This window comes from Harpia harpyja, chromosome 10, assembly GCF_026419915.1.
Source record: "Harpia harpyja isolate bHarHar1 chromosome 10, bHarHar1 primary haplotype, whole genome shotgun sequence".
Taxonomy (NCBI): domain Eukaryota; kingdom Metazoa; phylum Chordata; class Aves; order Accipitriformes; family Accipitridae; genus Harpia; species Harpia harpyja.
The window spans coordinates 4,386,987-4,410,583 of NC_068949.1; the positions used below are offsets into that span (position 1 = coordinate 4,386,987).

A 23,597-nucleotide genomic window follows, 5' to 3' on the forward strand; every position below is an offset into this window, starting at 1 on the left:
GCTGGGGGGTGGTGAGTGGGGGGGACGCCTTGGGGGTGCCTCTGCAGAGGGAGCTTGGGGAGGCTTCTTTACAAGACTGTCTGTGAAATAACTCATGGTACTGAGAAGGCAGATGAGAAGTTTCATTTTTATTTCTTAACCAAAACCGAATGGGTGCTCAAGGATTAAAGAAGGGGGGAAAGGGAAAATTAAAGCTAATTCCCTCCTCCTAACGCATTTCCCTTCTTTTCATATACAAAGTGTTGTACAGAGCAATCAGTAGATGCAGGGAATTAGGCAAGATTGAAAAGCAGGTTGACATTGGGAAGAATATGCAGATGATATGACATAATCCTGAAAAGACCGTGAAAAAAGCTTTTGCACCTAACATGAGGGTCAGATTTTCTAATGTCTGTCTTCTCTGGTGTCTCTTGCATCTTCCTCCAGAGCATTTGCTGCTGGAAGATGAGATGCTTTTCAATTCAAAGTTGTAGATCTGAGCTTGTGTGACAACTTCTAAGGCAAATTGTGGCCCTTATTGCTTGGGACATGTGTAGTATTAAGAGGCTTTTGTGAGAGCTTCCAGGTCTTGTTTCCCCACCGGCCACCCTCAAGTGACTTTTTAAAGGATACCTAAACACTGAAACAAAATGTGTTTAATTAGTGCATCTGACTGTAGTGAAACCAGGCTCAACTAGTCCTAGCTGTGTCATTTTTTTTCCCCATGCAGCTGTGTTTGTTCAGGGGTCACTTGCTGTCTTTCACGATGCCGTAAAAAAGCTGCCACCATTTTATGAGAGCACATCTTTTAATCTCTTTTTTACCCCCATCTTCCAACAAGAATCAAGTTATGGAACAGAATCTTGATGGACGCTACCTCTAAAAGGAAAACCTGCTTTATTTTTTTATCTTTTTGTGTAAAGGGAAAGTAAATAAGAAAAGCAGGGGAGGGGGTTGGGTTGGTGTTTGGTTTGGTTTTGGGTGGTGTTTTTTTTTTTTTTTTCTGGAGGCATTCCAGCAGTATGGGGTTAAATTCCCCAATTACTTTGTAGGCAAAATTCTCCTTATAATTGTTTGGAATTTTGACCAAGATGGGACTAAAAGATTTAGTCCTTGATTAGCTTTTTAGCAGTATTTGTTGAGGATTATAGCAGTCAGTGGGATTGCTCCAGATTTATTACTGTGAATGAGCAAAACTTAAGCAACTGGCCTTAAAACCAGCTTTCGGCTTTGCACATGAATTAGAAGAGATAAGTCATCTCAAGTAACAAACAGCTTCGGGATGCACTGTTATTATCTAGGGCAGTTCCCAGCAAACCCTCCTGTACCTATTACCCATTTTACTTCATAGAGACGCCTGTCCTCTGCTCTCAGGGAGGGTATGGTAGGTCCCACCTGATTGGGTTTTCGAAGAGAGCATTGAAGTAAGTTTGTTTCTCTCCAGGATGATGGAAAACTGCCAAGTTGTTATATTGCCCCATGAGGTTTATGTTTGATAATCCTGCTAAGTCCACATAGATGTTTTGGAAATATAATTAATTTCTTGCTATGAAATGTGACCAGTATGATACAGCCATTTGTTGTCCTTAACAAGTGATGTGAGGCAATTTGCAACTGCGGCAGGCATCAACAGAGTCATTGCCAGTGCTTTAAATGGAAAAGGGAAGGTAAAATATTGCCTAGTGTTACAGAAAACAAAACTTGAATACTTTTAGCTATCTAATATTTTGGTCCTAAATGTGAAAGAGTAAACAAAGAAGTAACAATGTAATTTAGTTTTATTAGACGCTTTATTTAAAAAATGTTAGCGTTTTTTTTTTCTAGCAGTTAAGGTGGTTGTAGCAGACTAGTATTTGTCAAGACTATGGGCTTTCTTTTCTTTCATTTTTTCTTTATGGGCTTTCTTGCTGACAGGCATTTCTCCCAAGAGCTTACAGTCACCTTGGGGGTCAGGTGCTCAGAGTCCCAGACAAATATAACTGTAGTCAAGTATTAATGGGGGGCGGGATTACTAAATTTTCTTTTAGGGGCCTATCACCCGGATCTCTTCTGAAAAACCTAAATTCACTCCAGTGACAAAATTGAAACAAAATAGATAAAACTGTTGCTGTTCTGCCCCTGTGTTGTCATCTCTGAGCAAGGCAAATACTAGCTGCCTTTGCCATCTTCTTTAACGCAGCATTTAAATGCCTGTCAGTTTCCTACAAATACCAGCATTCTTTGTTTAGCAAGAAAAAGGGAAGTCTTCAACCACTTGATGTCCATAGCCTCTAATTTTGGCCCTGAAAAGAAGCAATGCTTTGGCTTTGATACTTTTCTACATTCTTGCCAGACAGGTATGGGTTTTTGTATTAAAAGGAAAAAAACCCAAACAAACGAAACCACCACCAAAAAACCAAGATGGTCTTGCTTCTTCAGTCCTGAAACAACCATGTTGCAATTTCCAAATGCAGGTAAAGACATATTATCATGTAATTATAATGATGATTTAAAAAAAAAAATACAAAATTATTATAAATGAAGCTTCTAATTGATAGTTTTGGTGATCATGCTTCCCAAACTTCCACAACAGCAGTGGCAACTGCTTATGTAGAGAATTAATATGAGCAAAGCATTATACATACTCAGTATCTTCAAAAATCCAGTCTCTGTTTCCACTCCAGATCCTCTGTATTCTCTCGTCGTTCTGCTTCTGTTTCAGGGCTGATAAAGAGAAAAAACTTTATCTCTTCAGTCCCCCTCCTGATTCACACATTCCCATGTTGCCTGGCCCTTCTTGTTTTCTTGCTTTATTCCTTGCTCTCCTGGCTATAGCCTCTGAAAGTAGCTCGCATTTCCTCTCCTGCCACTGTTATGTAGCACTGGCCGCTAATGGCTACAGATACACTGCCTGCTGCTAGCTTCCAACTGGTTTTGCAGCCCTCCAGGCTATCCTTTGGAATGAGGAGCCCAGTCTCTGTCAAAACCCCAAGAAACTGGGGAAGCTTTTTGCAGGCTGCCAACAACTATTTCATGGACCTGCTGACGTGATGCCGATTCACAGAGTGACTAGTAACGGCCACGTCCCCCTTCCCCCGTGTGTCTCCAGAGAAGGGTAGTGGGAGGAAAGCACTCAGATACCTTCATTTCAGCTTTGTATTTATTTTGCTGTTTCAGTGTCTGACCCAACTTTATAGAACGCTTCTGCAGGAGCTGTTCAGGTCTCTTCTTTTGTGGTCTTTGAGCATTACCTGCAATTATAAACAACTACACGTGTCTACTCAGTCTCTCTGGGTTGGCAGTTTTGTTGTGAAGGAGGAGGGATGCTGTTAGCTTGTTTATTGTGTGTTTGATGGGCATTATTTTCTGATCTGACCTTAGAAGTGTGCTTAGCCTTGTCTCGTACAGCGGTGCTGGCTCCAAAATGCTATTTGAGTATGTGGAAAAACTGCTGTCTCGGTAATAATGTTCATCTGGTATGTAATATGAAGATATGATACAGAATAATCACATCATGTTTAGGTAAGATACTTGGTTTATATGTTGTAGTACACAGGATCAGTTGGCTTACTACTGCTCAATAAACAAGAGCTAGCCTTCAAAATGCTTTAAATAAGCTATTTGAAAAGAGTTTGGGGAGTTACTGTTAGCCTTGGTGTAGGTGCTGTGGCCACTGGGCAGCCTGCTCAGGGCTGACAGGCAAACAAGCTCGCTGCCAGCGTGCTGGTTTTGGGGGGCGGCAGGAGCTGGTGGTCCCGCACAGAGGCCACGTGCGTTGGCTGTGCTAGACCATCCCCTCGGCATGCTAATGAGCTTATCTTGGCACAGTGCAGTGCTGTTTGGTGCGGATGGTTGTAAGCTTTCTATGTGCCTTGTGCTGTAGATAAGTTTTTATGGTCTGGGGGTGTGTTCTGCTCGTGGAGCCTGCTCTTCATGTGCCTTGTGCCTTTTTGCTTGCCCTACACCAGCCGAACCTGGCTGGTGTAGTACCATTAAACATTTCTGGGGCATTAAGTAGACTGGGCTGCACCAGCGTAGCTCTCCCCACCTTCAGCAGAGCTTGGACCGGGCTGTGGCTAAGGGCAGCCTCCGTCAGCTTGACCTGCTGGCTTCAAGTTGGGGTTGAGGTCATGGGAAGGAGAGTGCACTCTGCCTCACCAGCCTTTTGAGGTGGTGGTGGTGGTGTCAGGAGCTTGGTAGCACCCTTCTTCCCTCTTCTACTTCCTTTAGAAGGCATAAGGATTCCCTTTTTTTAGCTTCCTTTAGAGGTCAGGATTTTAGACATCATTGCACGCTTTTTGTTCTTCCTTTTCTTTCTGTCTTCCCATCAGTGAGGTGCATGTGTCCTGTAGGCGACTTGATTTGGGCTTAAGGAATTCAAAGGAACCATGACGAAGGGAAGGCACCCTCCTGCCCGAGACTACAGAGCCTCTTGCTCTGCGTGCTCCCATTTTTAGGATGCCCTTGTCTACCCATCTGATCTATTCAAACAGCTAAATAAAGCTTTAAAAGCTTTCCACAGGTACTTAAAAGCACCATGTACTTAAAAACTATGTACTTAGGAGAATTGCTTTACATTTAAAAAACCCCAGCCCACCTTGAAGGAAATTGATTTGGAGCTTGAAGAATCCATTTTATCTTCTGAGATGACTGAATTGTATTTTGGGAGTTGGGGGACTTCTGCATTGCGGTTGTATTTGGGGATGAAAGCTTAGGACAAATGTGTGGTATTTTGTTGAAGGCAAATATGTTAGCAGTCATAATGATGAAACCGAGACGACTGCCAGCATAGTACATTTGATATAGCTAGACAGGACAGACTCAAGGCTTGCAGTGTAATACAGTGTGCTGGTAAGTTACGCTGGGAGATAACACGGGGAAAGGCAATTCTTCCCTGGTCCGGTTCCCCTGTGAGTAACACCACAAGTTAGACATCTTTGGGGAGCTAGTAACTTCTCCCATTTTACCTGGGATTGCACCATGGTGGGCAGATGATGGATGGTAAAAGAATGAGAGATGCCCTGGTGATGGTGTATGAGTGGAACACACACAATAAACTCAGCTTTGTTCTTTTTTCCTGAATGTCCTTACAGTGATAGATATGCTGTTGAACATAAAGCTATAGATGTAAACTTCACCCGTTCTTACTCAAGGGAAGGGGTGGTTAATGAACTGCTAAGAAGTTTGCATTTTCTCAATCTTATTAAAACTGACATAAAACAGTAAATACGTGATGTTGCCTGGTCGTTTGAGCTCTGTTTGCTGCTTCATTTGTGTTATACGCTTTTAGGCAAGCATTCCATTTTGCAGTATTTTCAAAGGTTTTGTGTTAATTGAACATAACATCCAATACCAGTATTTCTAATTCTACCTGTGTATTTTTAAATATTAAAAAATGGTCAGTTTAATATATGTGAACCCTTCGTTAATTAGAACTATATTTATGCTATTTTATATCTTCTTCTATTTCAGAGTTAATGCTGTATCACCACAGAGCAGCAATGGGAGTGTGCAGTTTTCTGTTGAAAAGTTCTCTCAAGAGCTCATGATTCTTTTCCATCTCTCCTCTTAACATTTCTACTACTCTGCAAACATGGCTCACCATGCGAGGCCTTCCAGATTAGTCAAAAAGGAAGAGTTAGGCAAAAGGAAATCTAACCAGGGCAAAAAGAAATCTAGCCAAGTGAGAAAGAAAACCACAAAGACTTCCACAAAAGCTGTTAGCTCTGGAAAAGGCAAAAAGCCAGCGCAAGAAAAAGATGTTAAGAAAAAACAGCAAGAAAAGAAACCAATCATGAGCTCTTCAGGTAGACTTCTCAGGAGCAGTGTAACCAGAACCTTGTCTGGAGCATCTTGGGTGAGTTTGGAGAAAGCTGACAATATCCTCTTTCATAACCAGGATTCTTTCAACATCAATGGCTTTACGATGTCTCTCCGTAACCGATCATTCTCCCGTAGATTGTCCCAAACTCCAATTGCAAAACCCAGGAAAGCTGCAGCACAAAAAAGGCTAGAAACAAAGGAAAAACATGAACAAGAAGCCCTGGTAGTAGTAGAAGAAAAAAACGTTGAGGCGGGCGAAAGAGGTTTGAAACAAGATTTAGCACAAAATGAGTTAGCTCCTCTGCCTGTAGAAGATGCTCCATGTACTGTAGGCGAAGAGCCTGCTACCACATGTGCCAGTCAAGACAAAGAGGTAGAAATACCTGAAACAAATGACTCCGTTCCAAGCAGTCAGGTAACTGATGATGATGACACAGAAGCGCCAGAGGTGAAATGCAAGCACGAAGACCTGCCCTGTGAGCAGACACCCAGCGATCTTGATACAGGTAGTTTGGCTGAAGCATTTGTTGAAGATGCTGCGCTTGTGCTTCCGTCTTCTTCTCCTTCTGACTCCGTAATCACCTCTGAATCAAACTCGAAGGTGTGTGCAGAGACTCCCTTCGATCTGGTGCCTAACAGTAAAGAACCTGACTCCAGTTCTGTCGATACCTCAGACCTCAGCTCAGCAGTACTGTTGGAAGAGTCGGTCCCGCTTGCCAAATCCCACACTGAAGCAGAGTCGGACCTGGTGCTACCTAGTGAAGAACAAGACTCGATTTCTGCACCTATAGTTACCTCTGAGTTTAACTCACAAGAACATTTTTTGGAAGATGCAAGCTCACTTGCAGAGTCCTGCTTGAAGGCAGGCTGGGATTTAGAGTCTGAGAATAAAGACGTTGGTTCAAATTCCAGCTCTGTAGCTGCCACTGAATCAAGTTTGCTTTTACATTTTGAAGGTGCAAGCTCACTTGCAGAATCCCACATGAAACTGGTTGTGGATTTTGTACCCGTTCACAAAGAACTTGACTCAAATTTGGATTTGAGCTGTACAAGAGAGAAATCAGAATCTGACTCAAAAAACTTATTTACAGTATGTGAACCAGTTTCCGATACCTCTTTAAACAATATTGAAGTGGAGGACATTGAACAGCTTGTTAAATGTATTGATGCAGAGACATTTATTCTGAATTCAGGTTATGTCCCCACTTTATCTCCAGATTTAGGAAAAAGCACAGTTGATAAAATCTCTGGTGAAAGCTCTGGACAATTCTCTGAAGGTTTTGTTTTGGACTTGCCTTCAAGCATGGAAATCTCTGCTCTTGCCTCAGAAAAAGCCATAAATGCAGATTTGCCAGCTGACTCAAGACTGCAGCATAATGATTATTCATCACAGCTGGGAAGTGTCGGAGTAAGCTTGAATTTGGTTCAGGACAACGTGAGCGACAGCACTGGAGCGGTTGAGGCCTCAGGGCCATCCTCTCTTAAAAATCCAGCTGGTGATTACCCTGTTCCATATTCATCTCTGCTCCCTATGCTAGAGAAAAAGAAACGAAGGCGTTGTGGAGTCTGTGAGCCCTGTCTGCGGAAAACAAATTGTGAAGAATGCAGCTGTTGCAGGAAACGCAAAACTAGTCACCGGATATGTAAAAAGAGAAAATGTGAAGAACTGAAAAAGCCACCACCACCAATCACACTACCTTTTGAGGTAAGCCAAAGAAGTTGCAAATTAAGTCACTCTTGTAAGGCTTGAGGTACATCTTAAAATTCTGCAAAGGGAAATGCTGGTCACTGTACAGCTTTAGAGAGCTTAGGGTTACTGTTGGAGCTAACAGGTTGCATGGTAACTTTCTCTTGTCATCTATAGAGGTGTAGATTAAAGTGAGCTGGAGTTATTCTTGTTCCTGCTGTGTAAATGCATAAAATCAGAGGTAAGTATGGCTTTAACTCTGTGTTCCAGGTATTGGCCAAAACAATGAATTAATTGAGGGCATGAAGAGGTGAGAAAGATTTAAGTGCAAAATGCGGGGAGGGGGGAGAATGAGGGTAGTCTTAGGAGACTATGAATTATTAGGGAGGGTGTCTGTATTTCAAAATACTTAAGGCTAAAAAGCAAAGGAAGGAAGGCTGTTTGCTCTTTAATTCAGTTAAAGTAATTTGCTTGTGATGACAGATTTGGTGGAAATAAATTTATAAACTTCAGGACCAAATTGTAGCTGCGTTTTCCCCTTTCACATCTCTCTGCCTTTCTAATTGTCTATTCTTCTGTTTCTCTCCTTTCACTTCTCCTGCCTGTCTCCCTTTGTCTTTTACCACATCCCCTATACATACTTCCTTTTTCTGTGTTTCTTACTCATTTTCCTGATCCATCAGCCTTCTATAACCCAGGTCATTACTTTTGGAACAAAGAGGAGGGGAAAAGACAGTCTGTATGCCCCTGTGATAACAGCACTGACCTTCTGAGAGATTTCAGTTCAAGATCAGGCTTTAAATCAGGTAAGTAGGGAGTTGAACGTAGATTTCCCACATCCCAACTGAATTCCCTGACCTCTGAGCTGCAGAGTTAGCCTCTGTGCCGCCACGTCCTGCTGGAAGTGTTCTGCTTCGTGTGATCCAGTAGTACCCGAGCCTCGGAGGGGGAGATGCTGTCTCAGTAGTTAAGTCACTGGGACATTTGCCTTGGGATGTGGGAAACTGAGGTTCAAGTCTCTGCACCAGTGTGTACTCTGAGTGGAGCAGTTCACACTGGGGAGAATGCACCTGCAAAACCTTTCTCAATAGCAGTTTCATTAAAATGGTGTGTTCTTACAGCAGGTAGACATTCCTGTCAGCTGTGGAGATCTCAGGAGACCTCCTGTTTTCACTGCTCTGTCCTGTGCTTACCAGGGTTTGCAGAGAAGTCCGTTCTGTTTTTAAGGTAGGCAAGCAGAAAGAAAAGTCCTGTAGCAGTGAGGGCATATAGTATATTCCCCTTTGTGGGGGAAGTATATTTTAAGTTGTAATATTAAGGGAAGTAGGTTTAAACAGTTTGGCTCAGAGTTCATTCAAAAACCTCTTTGTGTCTCAACTGCTCCTAAATGCTCTTTTTAAAAAAAAAAAAAAAAAAGGTGAGGGGAGGGACAGCTATAACGTGATTTAAGATACATATTAAAACAATAAAGGTGATAGAGAGTGATCCTGACTTTTTACAGCAAGAGAGTAGCGGCATTATATCCTTTTGTATATTTAGTCAGTGGGATTGAAGAAGCTCATGGGAGAGAATTGGTGGAGTTGAGGTAGGAAGTGATCTAAAAGCCATGTTTTAAAAAGGGTTTTGGCAGGGTCGGTGAAAGGAAGCACTCCAGCTTTTCTGTCAACCTTTGTTTTCCAGGCTAAACATGCTTCTTTTCTTGTTGCTCAGGCTGACCTTCTCCTTGCAGATTAGCTTTGCCCCTTCACCTTTGTCCTCTCTGGGCGCTCCTTTTGCTTTCTTTGAGGGATTCCTTGTTTTTATTCTTTTCTTTGGCAGCTTTTTTTTTTTTGGTGTGCTTTTATTTTATCAAACTGGTCGCATTTTGGACAATGCATTTAGAGCTGCACCGGAGGCCTCCTTCATTTCTCGTTAAATTTCATAGGAAGTTTCAGAGTACTGCACAGAGGAAATGAAGTATTCCTGACATTTAAGAACATGTCAGGTATTTTCTTATAAAATTGCATTTGAATGAAACCTGGTGCCTTTTCAGATATTCCTAGAAGCAAGCCTTGCCTCATTTGTAATCTCTAGAAACCGTGCTCTGAGAAAATGAGAGAGGAAAGTATTTCTACAATGTAGATATGTTAGGAGAGCTCTTTAAAGATGTTGAGATACAGGGGGAGGTGTTGGGGGATGGGAAACACTATATCACTCTGTTCAGCAGCTATCCTTTAGATAAGATTGGAGCACTCTGGAAGGGAATCCCATTGTGTTTTCCCAAACTGGTAGGACTGGGACTGCAACAGCTGGGACTTCTATGACAGTAATGCGTTTCAAATAGAGGGCAGCTGGGGAAAAACCAAAACTGTAGGTCTCTGTCCATGGTATAGAAAGTGAATGTAATAATTAAGAGAAATGAGGTTGGCTTCAGTGCATTCCTTGTTCGGAAGTCATGCATCTCTTTGTCATGTTGGTGGAATGTAAGCATTTTTTGGACGTGATTCACTGGGAGGAGGTTGTAGGGGATAGACATGCTCTGCATGAGCTTAGTTTAAACATTGATGTTTTGCCTTAAAGGGAATTATCTCTTCTCATTCTAACTAAACAATGCAAAAGTCACAATGAAGTCAATGAAAGTGCTGTACATTAAATGGCTGTAGGATAGCCAGTGCAGGGGTTGGCAGTCCACGCGTGCTGTTTAAAAAAGAAAAAGTGTTGGTTTCCCTTAAGAACTTAGGTGGATTTACAGTTATGGGGAGTAAGGCCTGGCTGGTAGAAGCTGTGAATGTAGACTGAAGTGCATATTCCAACACACATGCCCATGTGTGCACAAGCATTCAACCCTCAGAGAGTATCAGTTGCATGTTTGGAGCTGGCGTTAGTTACATTACTGTTATTTTCATTAATTCACACATAATCCAGATAAAGATTTGAAAACTATATTGGACTTGAAAAATATCACTTAAAAATAACATCCACATAAACCTTCAGTGATACTTTTACCTTGCTGAATGTAATGGGTTTTGCAGGGACATGACATCATGAAAGTCTGGATAAAACATTGTGGGCTCTAGTTCACAGCCCCTGTGTGTAGCAATATTGTTACCTGTAATGCCCCTCTTCCTGAGGGATTCACGCCGTGGCTGCTTGGTTAGGAGTTGGTAAAGAAAAATCCTAAAATATATAGGGGAAAAAAATTTCTGCTTACTGAATTTTTTGAAGAGCAGCCTGGTAAATAAAAAACGTAAGCAAGCTTTGAAAAGAGGAGGAAAAAGGCTTTATATTGGGTTATTGTCCCTCTCAGAATGAATAATGCAGGAATGCTTCGCAGTGAAAAAGAGGGTTTGACAAGTTTACGTACACGAGGGCGTGATGCTTCCACGTTTTTTCCCTTGTCTTTCCAAGACTGCTGTTTTCTGAAATAGTGTAGCAGCTACTGAAGGCTATTTCACAGCTATCTTCTACCAAAAAGCATCTTTCACTTCAAGAAGCGGTGTGCTTTGCTTCCATTGCATCATCACACGTGTTGAGGCCATCAGGATGCATCGCGATGCGGGGCAAGGATTTCGTAGGCTTCAAAACCAGCACGTAGGTAGGGAAGGTGGTCTGTCATTTATTTTGTTTTCTCCTTGGAGAAAGGATTCCCGTTTTGCACAGGCGGGTGTTGCAGATGTAGCAGCACACGCTCGGGATGAAAACGCTGCCTTCTGGGCACTTGCAGTCATCGGTCGAGCTGGCTGTGGTGCACGGGAGTTGTACTTTGTGTGTGCTGGGCTCTGGCAGGGCGGGTGGACTCGGCTCTCCTCTGGCTCCCAGCCGGCCAGCGTTCTCCTGGGCGTAGCCATCGTACTGGCCCTGGCCCGGGAAGGTGCCAAGCTGAGCAGCTCCACTTACCGAAGTGAACTTGCAGGGTTTTGTAACATGCCACCGGAGCTCCTCTGGCCCGAAAGGCCATAAACGTACAGAGCTGCTGTAGAGCTGCTGCAAAACGGGTGGCTGTGGGGAGCCCTCGCCTCCAAAAGCTGCTTTCTACAAGGCTTGCCGAGGTGCTTACGTTTTAAGATCCCGCCTGGGCAGGGAGCCCTCTTGGGCTGAAAGCATCTGCTGGGGAGAGCTTTAGTTCGTATGGGGTAACGGACCATGTTAGGTTTAGTGGGACCTGGAGTCAAAAAACTGAAAACAAATCAGGTCACCGAGTGTAAGTTCACTGGGTTGACCAAGGTGTCTCGAGACATCTTATTTAATAGCTGTAATTTGAGTAACACAGAAATATTAAATAACAATAAGGGCCTGCTTGCTTGTGGGTTTTTAACATGCTGCTGAAAACCCAGACATATTTAAAAAGGATGCTGCAATTAGAGTTGGTTGGGAACTTTCCAGCAAGCCATTCCTTGAATGGAAAATGCTGATTTAACAGGAAGCTTTCACAGCTACTATCTGTCTCGATGCAACTATTTTGGGGGGAAAGTTTCTCAAGGTTCCAAATGAAATTTCTGCTTAAAACTTAAAAAGAGGGAGAGAATTATTGGAACAGCTTGGTGGTTAGGGCTTTTTGCCTGATGCAGACCAGGGGCTTGAACTTTGGTCTCCCACATCCCATCTGTCTCCTCTTGAATTTTTGAAAGGTTTGCTCTGCTTTGGAACACAACCAAGTGTCGAAATCTCAAAAAAATAAAAGCAAAATAGAATTCTTGTTTTCTAGCCAAACCTAGTTATAATCAAGAAATTTAGACTTTGTGGTATTTATTTTACAATAGACTCCAGAAATATTTAACCCAGTTAAATTTTAAAATGAGTGCACATAAAAACACTCCTCTTGAATATGATACTTGAGAGTTTTGTAAGGGGATATAGCACATGGGCTAGAAGAGTTTGGTAACGTGTGGCAAAGATGAGCAAAGCTGTGTACAGCCTGCCCCGCGGATGCAGGGCAGGGGGTTGGCATAGTGCAGTTTACTCTTATTTTACACATGCACGCTCCGTGGGTGTGTAAAACAATTACAACTCGCACTTCTTTGCCATTCTCTGTGATCCTGAGTGTGGACTATAATGCAGCCTAAATTACAGGGAAATGGGTTAGTTTGGGGTCTAGTTATTTTCAGAAGATGCCTTTTAAAAGTTGCCTCTTCACTGCTCCTTATTTTCTGTGCCAGTTCTTGCAGCTTTTACGGAGAAATTTTTATTTGACGAGGTTTCTTTCCTTCCTTGTGTATGAGGACCCATCCTAGCAGGAGGGGAAACTGTCTAACAAGGAAACCTGAAACTACCACCTAAGTACTGTCCAGTGTACGCAACAAATTGGGGACTAAATCAGAATACGGGGTCTTAGGTTTCTAAGCAAACAAAATAAATATTTTTTTTAATTTTTTTTTTTCTGGACCGCAAAGCATCTTAAGTAGCCAAAACTGCAAAGAAGAATCAGATCACCAAGTGTATGTACCTCTCTTGGGTTTTATTACGCTTAAAGACCCTTGTAGACTTGTGGTATTTTGGGAAAAACATTACAAATCAGTACTTTTCTTTTACCTGATCCTAATTCCTCTTTAATAAAGTACTGTGGTGCAACAAATACGAGGTAGCATCAGACCACAAAAACGAGCAACAGCTTTCTCTGACTTAATTGATAACGCCGCAGAATGAGTTGTGTGTTCCCATCTGCGCATTTGCGGTACTTAACTGATTTGCACTGATAACCGGACGGGAATTACACTTGTAATATAGCAGTAGATAAAGAAAACAGTTTTAAAATTGCACTCTGTAGCTGCTGAAAAGACATTCTTGCAGGTTTTTCATGTGTAGCGCGTAAATCCACGGCCAACTTTCTGGTTTAGATGTCAACTGGAAATTGTTTCAGTAAATGCTTCAATGGCTAGCGGCGTGTTAGAGACGTCGTTATTTGTTTGTTGCCCACGGTTAGCAAGCATCTGCGTGATCCATTAGGGCTCGGCGTGAAAAGTTGCGGTAGAGCTGTGACCCCTCCATCCTTCTTCCACCCGGATGAATGTTTTAAGCGGGCGGAGGGGAGGGAAATTAATTGCATTTTATTGTTTATCTGGCAGCCTGTTCACGCTGCAATCCGTTTGCAGCAGATGCTTTCTGTTCGATGCTACAGAGATAGGTGAAGACGGAGCCCGCGGGCGGGCGGGGAGGGATTTCCATGCCGCGGGAGCCCCACGCACGACCGCCACTGGTGCCTGACGGCGCACCCCCGCCTCAGCAAACCCCCCCCCCCCCCCCGCCGTTTGCAGGGCGGGGGTCTGGCCCTGGCCCGCGCTTTGCCGCCCGGTCCCTGCCTGCTTGCGCACATGCGCGTGGGCGGGCGCGCGCACCCCCGGCCGTGCACGGGGGGGGTCGCGCGCGCGCGCGGGTGCGCTGAGGCCGTGTCCTCGCCTGACCCCGCGGGTAACAGCCCTGACGGAGCCGAAAGACACCCCCCCCACCCCCACAGAGACCCCCGGGACTGCTGCCCGGCTGCGTGCCCCACGCGCGCCGCACACCCCACGCAGGCTTCCCCCCCCCCCCCCATCCGCCGCGCGCGGGTGACGGCGGCGGCGGCGGCGGCTCCGCGTCCGCGCGCGCGGGGAGTCCGTGCCGCCTCTTGCTGGCGGCCGCCGCGGCGCCCCGCACAGGAGACCCTTTGTTTGGGCAGGGCCGGCGGGAGCGCGGGAGGCGGCCGGCGGGGTGTGGAGCGCCAGCCGCGGGCCGCGGCCGCCCCATTGGCTGGGACCGTCCGGCGGCTCCTGGCGGCGGCGGCGGCGCGCCCGCCGGCCGGGTGCGCGCCGCGGAGCCGCACGAGGCTCGCGCCCGCGACGCCGCCTGGAGGAGGGCGCCGCTGCGGCAGGAAGCAAGATGGCCGCCTCGTGGGCGCCGCTGTGAGGAATGCGGGGCACCAGCGAGGCCGGCTGCAGGGGGGCGGCGGGGCCTCTCCCCTCGGCCGTCTCCGGCGTCGCCGTGTGTCGGGGTGGCGGCGGAGGGGCCGCGTAGAGCCTCCGTACAGCCCTCTAAAGTGCCGCATGTAAAGCATTCCGGGTATTTAAGAAATCTTGCAGTTTGATAATAAAATCGGAGGTGTCTGCCTTTGTGACCACAACTTATTCTGCAATTTGATGTTTTTTTAGGTTCTAACTGAAAACAAAAGACCTCAGAGGAGGAAGCAAAGAGTTTTAAAGGTAACCGATGATTGCTTTAATATTTATCCCCTCCCGTTTTAAGCAGCATTTTCTTGTCATATACATTAGGAAGCCAAAGGGTTAACTTCTGGGAAGCGGCGCTTTCCAGCTATTCAGGAGATTAGCTAATTTTAAAAGCGCAGAACATGTTCTTTTTTCCCCTCTTTCTCTCCAGCATGTTGTATACATATTTGAATCTTTCTGCACATGTCTGCAGACCAAAAGTTTGCTTTCCATTGCATTGAAGATTCACTTCAATTTTCTCTATTCCTAGTTTCATACTTCCAAAGGTAGCAGTTGAATGTTGGTGGGGATTTTAGTATACCAATTTTATGGCTTCTGAAATTTAATGTGAGAAGCCCGTGTTATAATGCAAACCAAATTGACAAAAGTGGAAGTTTATGCTTATGTTACTGTAGTTTTGATTTCCTTTTTTCTTTAAACTTTAGTACACCTCAAGTGAAACTGAAAATTCTGTAAACTTAGAACAGCCTTCAGCTTCACGTGGTAACACGTTTCTTCAAGGTTTTTAAGATGGCTATCTTTCATGATAACAAAAGATTGGTGTTTCAAATGGAAATGTTTTAGTCTTTATAACAAAATACAGGCTTCTGGCTTGTTACACTCATGGCTGATGTTTTTTTAAAAAAGTAGCAGGTAGCACATCGATATTGCATCTTTTGGTCTTTAGAATATTTTGGATAGAAATCATTAATTCTGTTGTTGCAAACTAACATGTTGGAGGATGGATGGTGCAAGTAAGATGAATGGTAGGTGTAAGAGGAAGCGAAGGAAAAAAAATGTTGTTAGACTTACTTTGTAGAACTATTGTCTTATGCCAACTAAATGTAATGTAAGATAGTTTAGTATTGTTTCAGTACATTAAACTTTCAGAAGTTATTGGACATAGTGGATTTGATAAATGCTGAATGTCTGTGGTGTAATTTTATTTGAAAACATCCCAATTTCTTACCAGTTTTGTCATCACTGTTACACATTACAGAAACTTGCTTAAAGGAGTTACAATTTTATAAGACAAAGCAAAGTTACAAGTTAAGATTAAGTAAGGAGCAAATAACCTTATTTGACTTGCAAGCATGTCCATCCTCAAGGATGTCTGTCTTTTCATGTGGGAGTAGTTGTGCAAACCACCTCCTTGTATGCTAACAGTAATTGTGATTGTATGACACTAGCAAGTGCTTTTTTTCTTGCGTTAAATATATCAGTCTATTAAAAAATTAGCATTTTTCATTGTCATGCATATGCTTTTAATTATTCATTTTAATTACCAACGCTCTTGTAATACAGCGCATAGGTGTAGTTAAAACTTTAGCATTTGTTCATTCTATGTTTTGCGCGGTTGATAGTAGTGTGCAAAATAAGGACTGTTTGTAAATGAGGCGTTCAGCTTTGTAACGTGTAATTGGTACGACACCTGTTCTGTCAAAGTGTGAAAAATCTTTTTGGTGATAGGCAGATATGTTGTTATTAGGCGTCTGTCTACAGTATGGGTTCATAGTGGGTCTTCAGATTTTTCTCTTTGAGTTCATTTTGCCACTCTTTCTGATTTGATGGCAGTGCAGGTTGCTATGTAATATGATGCTGTCATTCCTCTCCTTTCCAAAAAGCCTTCTGAAGAGTTTTTTTTTTTCCTTGGCTCTTAAATGGAAAGTCTTGTCTTGTTTTTGTGTGTGCGCGTAGTATTGTATATTAGTCATTGGACTTGTGTTTATTTCTGGTCTGACTTTTCCTTTGCTGAATTGATTCGGCAGTGTTTCCTCTTTGGTTTTAGGTACTGTTCTTTGTGTTTTCTGGTATTTGTCTTTGTTTTGTGGTGCTGAAGTGTATTTCGTAAGAGTTTGTTCACTTGCATCCACCAAGTAAGGCACGGTACCCCTGAAGGCATCTCGTGAAATGTCTAGGTTGGGGTTGGTGGTGTTTTCCTTTGTTTTTGGAGGGGAGGAGGGAGGTTGGTCATCTTAAGTTACGTTGCAGCTCTCTGTCAGCTGCAGTAAACTTAGAAAAAGCTACATAATTTGCAGAGTTCTTTACAAGGGCATTTTTAGAAATACAGCGTTCCAGTATATGACTTTCCAACCTGGCCTCTGTTATTGGTGGGACTGCCATGTAAAGTGGTATTGTCATATCTGTTGAATTATAGCTTCAATGTTTGATCTAATGATCGGTAGTGATAGAGGGCATCTGACCAGTGACACTTTCAAAATTTTGACAGCATATTTCTTTTTTTTTTTTCTTTGTATTTTGCTTCAAATAGTATTGTAAACTTTCTTTAAGGAGGATCTGTAGGACTTTCTTCCAGTAATACATGGAGTTAGTATTTTTCTAATACTCCCAAGTTTTTGTAGATGCACATTTATTTAATTGGAGGGCTAGTGCTCTTTCTAATTGTGCTTCTTAGGACCAACATATTTACAAATTCTTCTCTGCTGGGTGAAAATAAGCAGTGCTTTTCCTGTTGAAAACAGGTTGGACAGATATAAACATTAAGACTAAAAGTGATGCATACTATTATACTGTACTTTTCATTTATTATTTGTTATTTTCCGCACTTGTGTTTTAATGCTTCTTTCTGGTTATTGGAGGAGTCATTGAGGAAATTCTTCTGTGCCATAAATACTGTATTAGGTTCTCCATGTTTATTTTGAAAGAACATCTGAAATATCCATTACTTCTAGCAAGCAAATGCTCATTGAAGAAAGAGTCTTTGTGAGTTCATAGTAATGGATACTAAGGAAGGAATATACTCATGGTTTTTCTTACCGTTTATAATGTGTGTTTTCCCCAGTTAAGCAGGCACTTCTTTGATTTTATTCCTGATAATGCAAAGTCTATATAGAAGGGATTCATACTTAAAAATTCATTTGCCTGCATTTCAGAAGGCCTGTTATACACCTTGCTTCACTTACTATCATTTTCCTTTTAGCTACTTAGCAGTGTTCTCACTCAATTTGGGCAGTGCAGTGCACCTCTCCTTAACAGTGGGGAAATGTTTGCAGCCACGTGCAAGTTTATTAACACAGAGCTCAGAAGAATGGGACAGTTGAACATGGCATCCCATTGTCGGCGGAATCTACACTTACCAAGTATAGACAGCAGTGGCACCAGTAAGGAAACCTCACAGAGATCAAGATACAGCTGATTGAAGAAGTACAGTCGGTCATCTTTCTACTAGCTTCTGTGGAGCCAAGGCTACCATTTGGATGGCTGCAGATGTTTGCTGCATTGATGGAGATATAAAAAAAAAAAAAAAAAAAAAAGAAGAAAAAAAAAGGGGGGGAAAAAAAAGGGAAGAGACAGTGAGAGAGATCCAGAATAATAGATGCAGTGCTAAGTGAGTATTATAACTGCATGCACGTTTTTTGTTCTCTGACTGATTCTGTTTGCATGTTTATGCATAAACACTATAATGGTAATCGTGTGCACCGGGAAAGTGCGAACGATGCCTGCTAAACTCTGTAGAATCTGTTCCGTTTAAGCCAAGCTAAAAGCCAGAGATGACTCAGTATCTAGAACTTTTGGTTTATAAACATCATATTAGGAACCAGTAAAAGTTTCATTTCCATCAAAGCTACAGATATATGCTTGAGCACTCTCTTAATTTTTCTGTTCCACACATACAAAGCATAGTCTGTCTTATCAAAAACAACTTTAAAATATAAAGTTGGTTTGGCAGACCTGCTGTGGCCCTTTTTACGATGCAGTTTTAGTTATGCTGCTTAAAGAAATTAAAAAAACACTTTTTTGTCAAGGTCATATATGTGTTAAGAGTTAAGGAAAGTAACTGCTAATGTTCATGATAATGCTTTGAGTGAGCATGGATTGAACGGACTTTGAACATTTATTCTAAATTATGGTGTATGTTTTAGTGCAAAATATCTACCAGAATATTTAGCTGGAAGAAATTAAAATTTATTACTTTTTTTCCCCTTTAAAATTTGAAGATATGAACAAGTCAGTGGATGGAATTGCACTGCAGTGGAATTTTACAGAGGAAGAAGACAGAATGGTGTAATACAAGTTGGAAAGGATGTCGTCCAGAAAATACTTATCTTATTCTTTGTGTTTCTTGAAGGGACATTATCACATTGGAATGTATTCCTTCAGCAAATACGCATTAAAATGGCTTTGAGTACTGAAAGTGTCTGCCTATTTCTTACGTGCCTTTTTGCTCCCTTTTTATGATAGGGGGAGCTTACTTTTGGTATGTGAGTGGCCTACACTAATTAGTTAACTTTTATTTTTAGAAATGAGATAAATAAGTACCTTAGCTGTTACCTTAGTTTAAAAAAATCTAGGTATCATTTTTTGAAAGGAATGTTCTTCTAATTTTGACCTTTTTCAAGCTGGATGTGTGTCTGTCTAAATGGGATTAAATTTTTTTTTGCTCTTGGTAGGCTCATACACCTCACTTGATGTCAGCAGGCACGATTATGGTTGTAATTTGGTAGCACACTTCCACGTGCAGCCTTTCCAGCACTTCCACATGAATGCACTCGTGAACATATGAAGCACTTCCATATTTTGTTTGTACAGTACTGCTAAGATTACTCATGTATGTAAACATTTTTTGAATGGAGTCCTAACAAAGAAGGCCTTTGTAAATTGTCCGTAAATTATTAATCTTACCCTAGTAATTTTCTAATCCTTAATTTTTCCAGCCAGTTTCTGGGGGAGTTGAAGCCTGTTCCTTCTGGACTTCTTCCTGTGGTGCAGAGTGAGCTGGACAGGACGCAGAGAAGCTCTCCTTCCCTTGCCCCCCTACTCCTGTAGAGCTCCCTTACTTCAGTGCTGCTCCCTCTCCCATTCACCACCTCCTCAGGACCCCTGCGCTGCTTGCTCAGCAGCACCATCATGCTACTCTTTGCCCCCACAACCCAACTCCCCCAAATGTTGAGGGAAGAAAGGGACACTGTCCTTTGAGAGGACAGGGAGGTGTAGGGTTTTCTGTTTTAAATCATTTGTTGCTGTGGTGGAGCAGTTGTGAGGACAATGCCACTCCTCCTCTTTTCAGGGAATGGTGGAGGCAGAGGCACAATGAGGCTGGGAAGTGTTGAGTAAGGCTGGGCTGAACCTGGTGATTACAGTGGTTTTGGAGGGGTTTTGCACGTTTTGAATCACTATTTATTTGTAGATCTTGACTGTCACTCTGTGTTTTAGTGCAGTGCCGGGTCTTCCACTTTAGTGGATTTAGAAGTGGAGCTTCTTAAAAAGGTAGAAAATGTGTTTGTGATCAAAAATGTCATGGAACAATCAGTAAAAGTAACATAATTTGTGGAAAGGAAGGAAAATGTATGTGTGTAGATGAAGGTCAGTTGGACAGGTATATTGATACATTGTTTAGGTACTCTTAATGAAGTTACAGCATTACAAAATAAACACTGGTTTCCTATTCCAGATATGTTGTTTAGTTGATGTTATTTGTATTCACTACTGAATTATGAGCTTTGTTGAATACTTGCACTTGCTGTATGTAATGTAGGCATTGAAATAATTGAGATGGCTTTGCAAATTCCAGAAATTTATTGTCAGTTTGCCGTTTGTCCGTACATTTATAGACAGTAATATCGAGAAAATCCTTTGAAAATGGACACTACTTGTTTAGAATCTGATACTGTGTTGCTAAGCAAGTTTGTTTATTGCATTTATTAACTGATGTGGGAGAAAACCAGTGAGAAGCCCCAAACTTAACTTGAGTGGCAGCAGATTTTCACTTCTGTGATTTTTTTTTTTCTTTCTGAACAAAAGATTTAATTCCTGCTAAAATAAATTCCTAATTATAGGATTTTGTTTGGGAGGTAAGAAGAATCCATGCATTCTTATAAAGGTGTTTTCTTTTAAAATGTCAAATACATGAAACGTAACCACTATCAAGAAAAAAGAAAACAGAAATTACGTATAAGGTACTAATAATAATCACTTTTCATTAATTTATGTAAAATCAGTATGTCGAATATATTTGGCTGTCCTTGTTGTCCCTTTAGAATATTAGGATTTTTCAAGGCTGACTTAAAATTGAGTGGTTCATGTCTTGACACTTGACTCTGAATTCCTTTCTCAGTCGGTGTTTTGTTGGCATCATCTGTATTGTATTATAATCTAATTGATGCTCTATAGTAAAATTTTGATCTATGTTTAATTTTCCTAAAATAAAGGTTTTGCTGAACTTGTGAATAAGAGGAAAAATTTCTGTGTATTTAAAAATGTAAAGCATTTACTTTTGTGACAGATGGTCACTGTCTGAATTCTGCAACGCAACCACCACTGTTGCAGTGCTGCTCCAGAACAACATTGCTGTTACTCCAGTATGTGAGTGAAAGTTGGTACTCCTGTAAAGAGTGGAAGTTACATACAGTGTAAATTCCATTTTGAGCTTTATTTAAAACCATAGGTGTGCTAGCTCTGATCGAGACAGAAGAGAAACATCATTTGCCATTTGTTAGGCTTTTTTCCTCATGAGAATAAGCAAAACATAGATGCAAAATCCTAAATAGTGCTGCAGCCTTGTAGCTTGGTCGCTTAAGTGATCAACATGACTATTTTTCTTTCTTTTACCTGAATTACCTTTAGTTGTTCCTCTGACATACCTGTTATGACTTTTCTATCATTCAAGAGTATTAGTTCTTCCGTTTAGTCTTGTGGCCTCTCATCAGCTTTAAAACCAGGTTAGAATATACCCATAATATAAATGTTTAAATTTGGAGAAGACTTGTGTGTGACTTGTTGCAGTGTGTATTTGGGACCAGTGCTGATGTTTCAGTGTGAGGGGAAAACAGGATATAGGTGTGTGAGGGCTGGTTAGCATTGTTAACTTACAGTTTTGTATGGCCTTAGGAGATCTGGTCTGAGAGCAGCTACTGGCGTGTAGCAACTTGTAAAGAATATAATTGGTTGTACAACAGCTGGTTAGGCACTTGAACTGGGCCCTAGATTAAGGGGCTGAGTATCTTCCTGGTTAGATCATAGGAACTGGAATGTTAATGCTGTTACCTTAGCAGTTCAGATCTTAACTGAACTGAAACTGAAGGAAAATTATTAACTTGTATCAGTTTGGTTCACATATGGTAAACCCAGGCAAGACCATTGTGATCACTTGTGCTGAGAGGTTGTGAGACCGTATCAATTTATTTGGATTAAGCATCATGTTTTAAAAATAGCTCAACTTGAATTTGAAAATTCCCAAGGATGAAAAGTGCATCAAAACACCTAACAAGATGCTTAAAAGATTCTTTACTCTTTCTCTGGCCCTCTGCAAAAATGTGCACCCTAGTTCAAGGCCAGACTTCTCTGGCCTTAAAGTCATTGAGTCTTCTTATACTTTTGTCTGCTAGAACAAGGAGCCTTCTGTTGTCAGCTTTCTTTTCCACGTAGACTTAGCTGCAGTTTGTGGCTTTTCAGTTTTCTTTTTCTTTGGTAAATTGTAGAGAGTGAACTTGAGGCTTTCACTTCAAGATGTTTCAATCCTTTGTCATTCTCGTGGTCTTCCAAGCCCTCTCCAGCATATCAATGGGCTTGAATTGGGTATGCCAGAACTGGACGCTTTATTCCACTAGCAGGTGCAAAAGTGCCAAGTACAGGATAGAAAGTAACCCGTCTTTTCTTAATTATATTGTTATTTATGCACCCAAGAATCTCACTAACCCTTTCGGCCATAAAGTTGCAATAGGAGTTTCTATAGTTACTGCACAGTTGATTATTGACCATGTTAATGTTCTCCTTAAAGGCATTGCTTTCTAAGATAAAACCTGCATTTTGTAAATATAGTCCCATGTCTTTGCTGCTAGATACACAACTTCACCTTTAGCTGTATTGAAATGTGCTTGCAGCTGGCTTGCCAGTTAATTTAGGAAGCATCATGTCTGATCTTTTAATTATTTGTTATTCTTCTACCAGTATTAATTTCACTGTTCTTTCAGATCATTGCTAAAAATGTTATACATAGCTGTGATGTGTTCCCTGAAGACCCTGTTACACTGTGATGATTCTCCACTTACAGTTAAGGGCCAGGCAGTACTTTCTTAACGCTGTGGTGATGGTTTCATAAATGAGTAGACCACAAGAGACATTAGCTAGGATGGATAAATTCAAAGACTGGATTTCTTTCATCTCTGCTTTTCAGTTAAAGCACATTAGGGGAAGGTTGTGTTAGGGAATACATATTGCTGCTGATTGTATCATTTTTCTTTTGTGGCTTAATTGAGTGCTATATTTTCCAGAGCTGCCAGTGTCTCTTTGAGTGCTCAGTTTCAATGTTGAAGACAAATGATTGAGTCATTCAAAATGCCAGTAAAAAACAAACCAAACCAAACCCCAAAACCAAACCAAACAAAAGCCACCAAACAAGATGCTTGTTTTTGTTTGCTTCTGTGGCAGAGAAAGTACTGTAATGGTTGGGTTTTTTTTCTTTCTTAACACACCTACTTCTTGGGTGCCTGTGTAGGAGAATGGGCTGTCCTTCACTCTGTATTTTTTCTTGCTCCTGTTTGTAGCTTTCACAACCTAGAGCTCAGGGTTGATGGAAACAACAATTTAAATTCGTGGCTGAGAGAGGCTATTTCCAAGTAGTAATCCAATAAATAAGCTTCTCTGGGGGTCACCATTTGAAGCCTTTAGAGCTAGAATTAGTATCCTGTAGTTTTTCATTTTGTTAGTAAGTACATCCTTAGGGTCTGATACTGGAGATCTTTGTAAGTGGTCTCACTGAAGTGGTTACACACGGTGGGCAGGACTGTGGTAATAGTGTAGGAGAGAAAATGAAGAGAGCAAAGGTGTAAAGACTTCAAGGTCATAATGTTCTAATTCCTCATGAAAAGACAAGATAAGGAACTTTTCTGGTGGGAAAGCTGCCTAGTGTTTGAAGAACATAGCAAAGAGGATATAAATGTAGATAAAATGGAGATGAAACTGAGGAGAGAGCTAAGCTGTAGCTTGGAAAATGTTCTTTGCTGTTGCTACGGATA

At 41.8% G+C, this 23,597-nt stretch overlaps 1 protein-coding gene across 3 annotated transcripts in view; it reads left to right on the forward strand.

Annotated features, from left to right (window-relative positions):
• TET1 (tet methylcytosine dioxygenase 1) overlaps window positions 1-23,597 on the forward strand; it is a 70,729-nt gene that overhangs the window by 3,545 nt on the left and 43,587 nt on the right. For all 3 annotated transcript variants that reach the window (XM_052799475.1, XM_052799476.1, XM_052799477.1), the window contains exons 2-3: window positions 5,431-7,486; window positions 14,569-14,619. In XM_052799475.1, coding sequence (XP_052655435.1) covers window positions 5,552-7,486; window positions 14,569-14,619 — 1,986 coding nt within the window. In that variant the 5' untranslated portion in view covers window positions 5,431-5,551. The remainder of the gene's footprint in view (window positions 1-5,430; window positions 7,487-14,568; window positions 14,620-23,597) is intronic.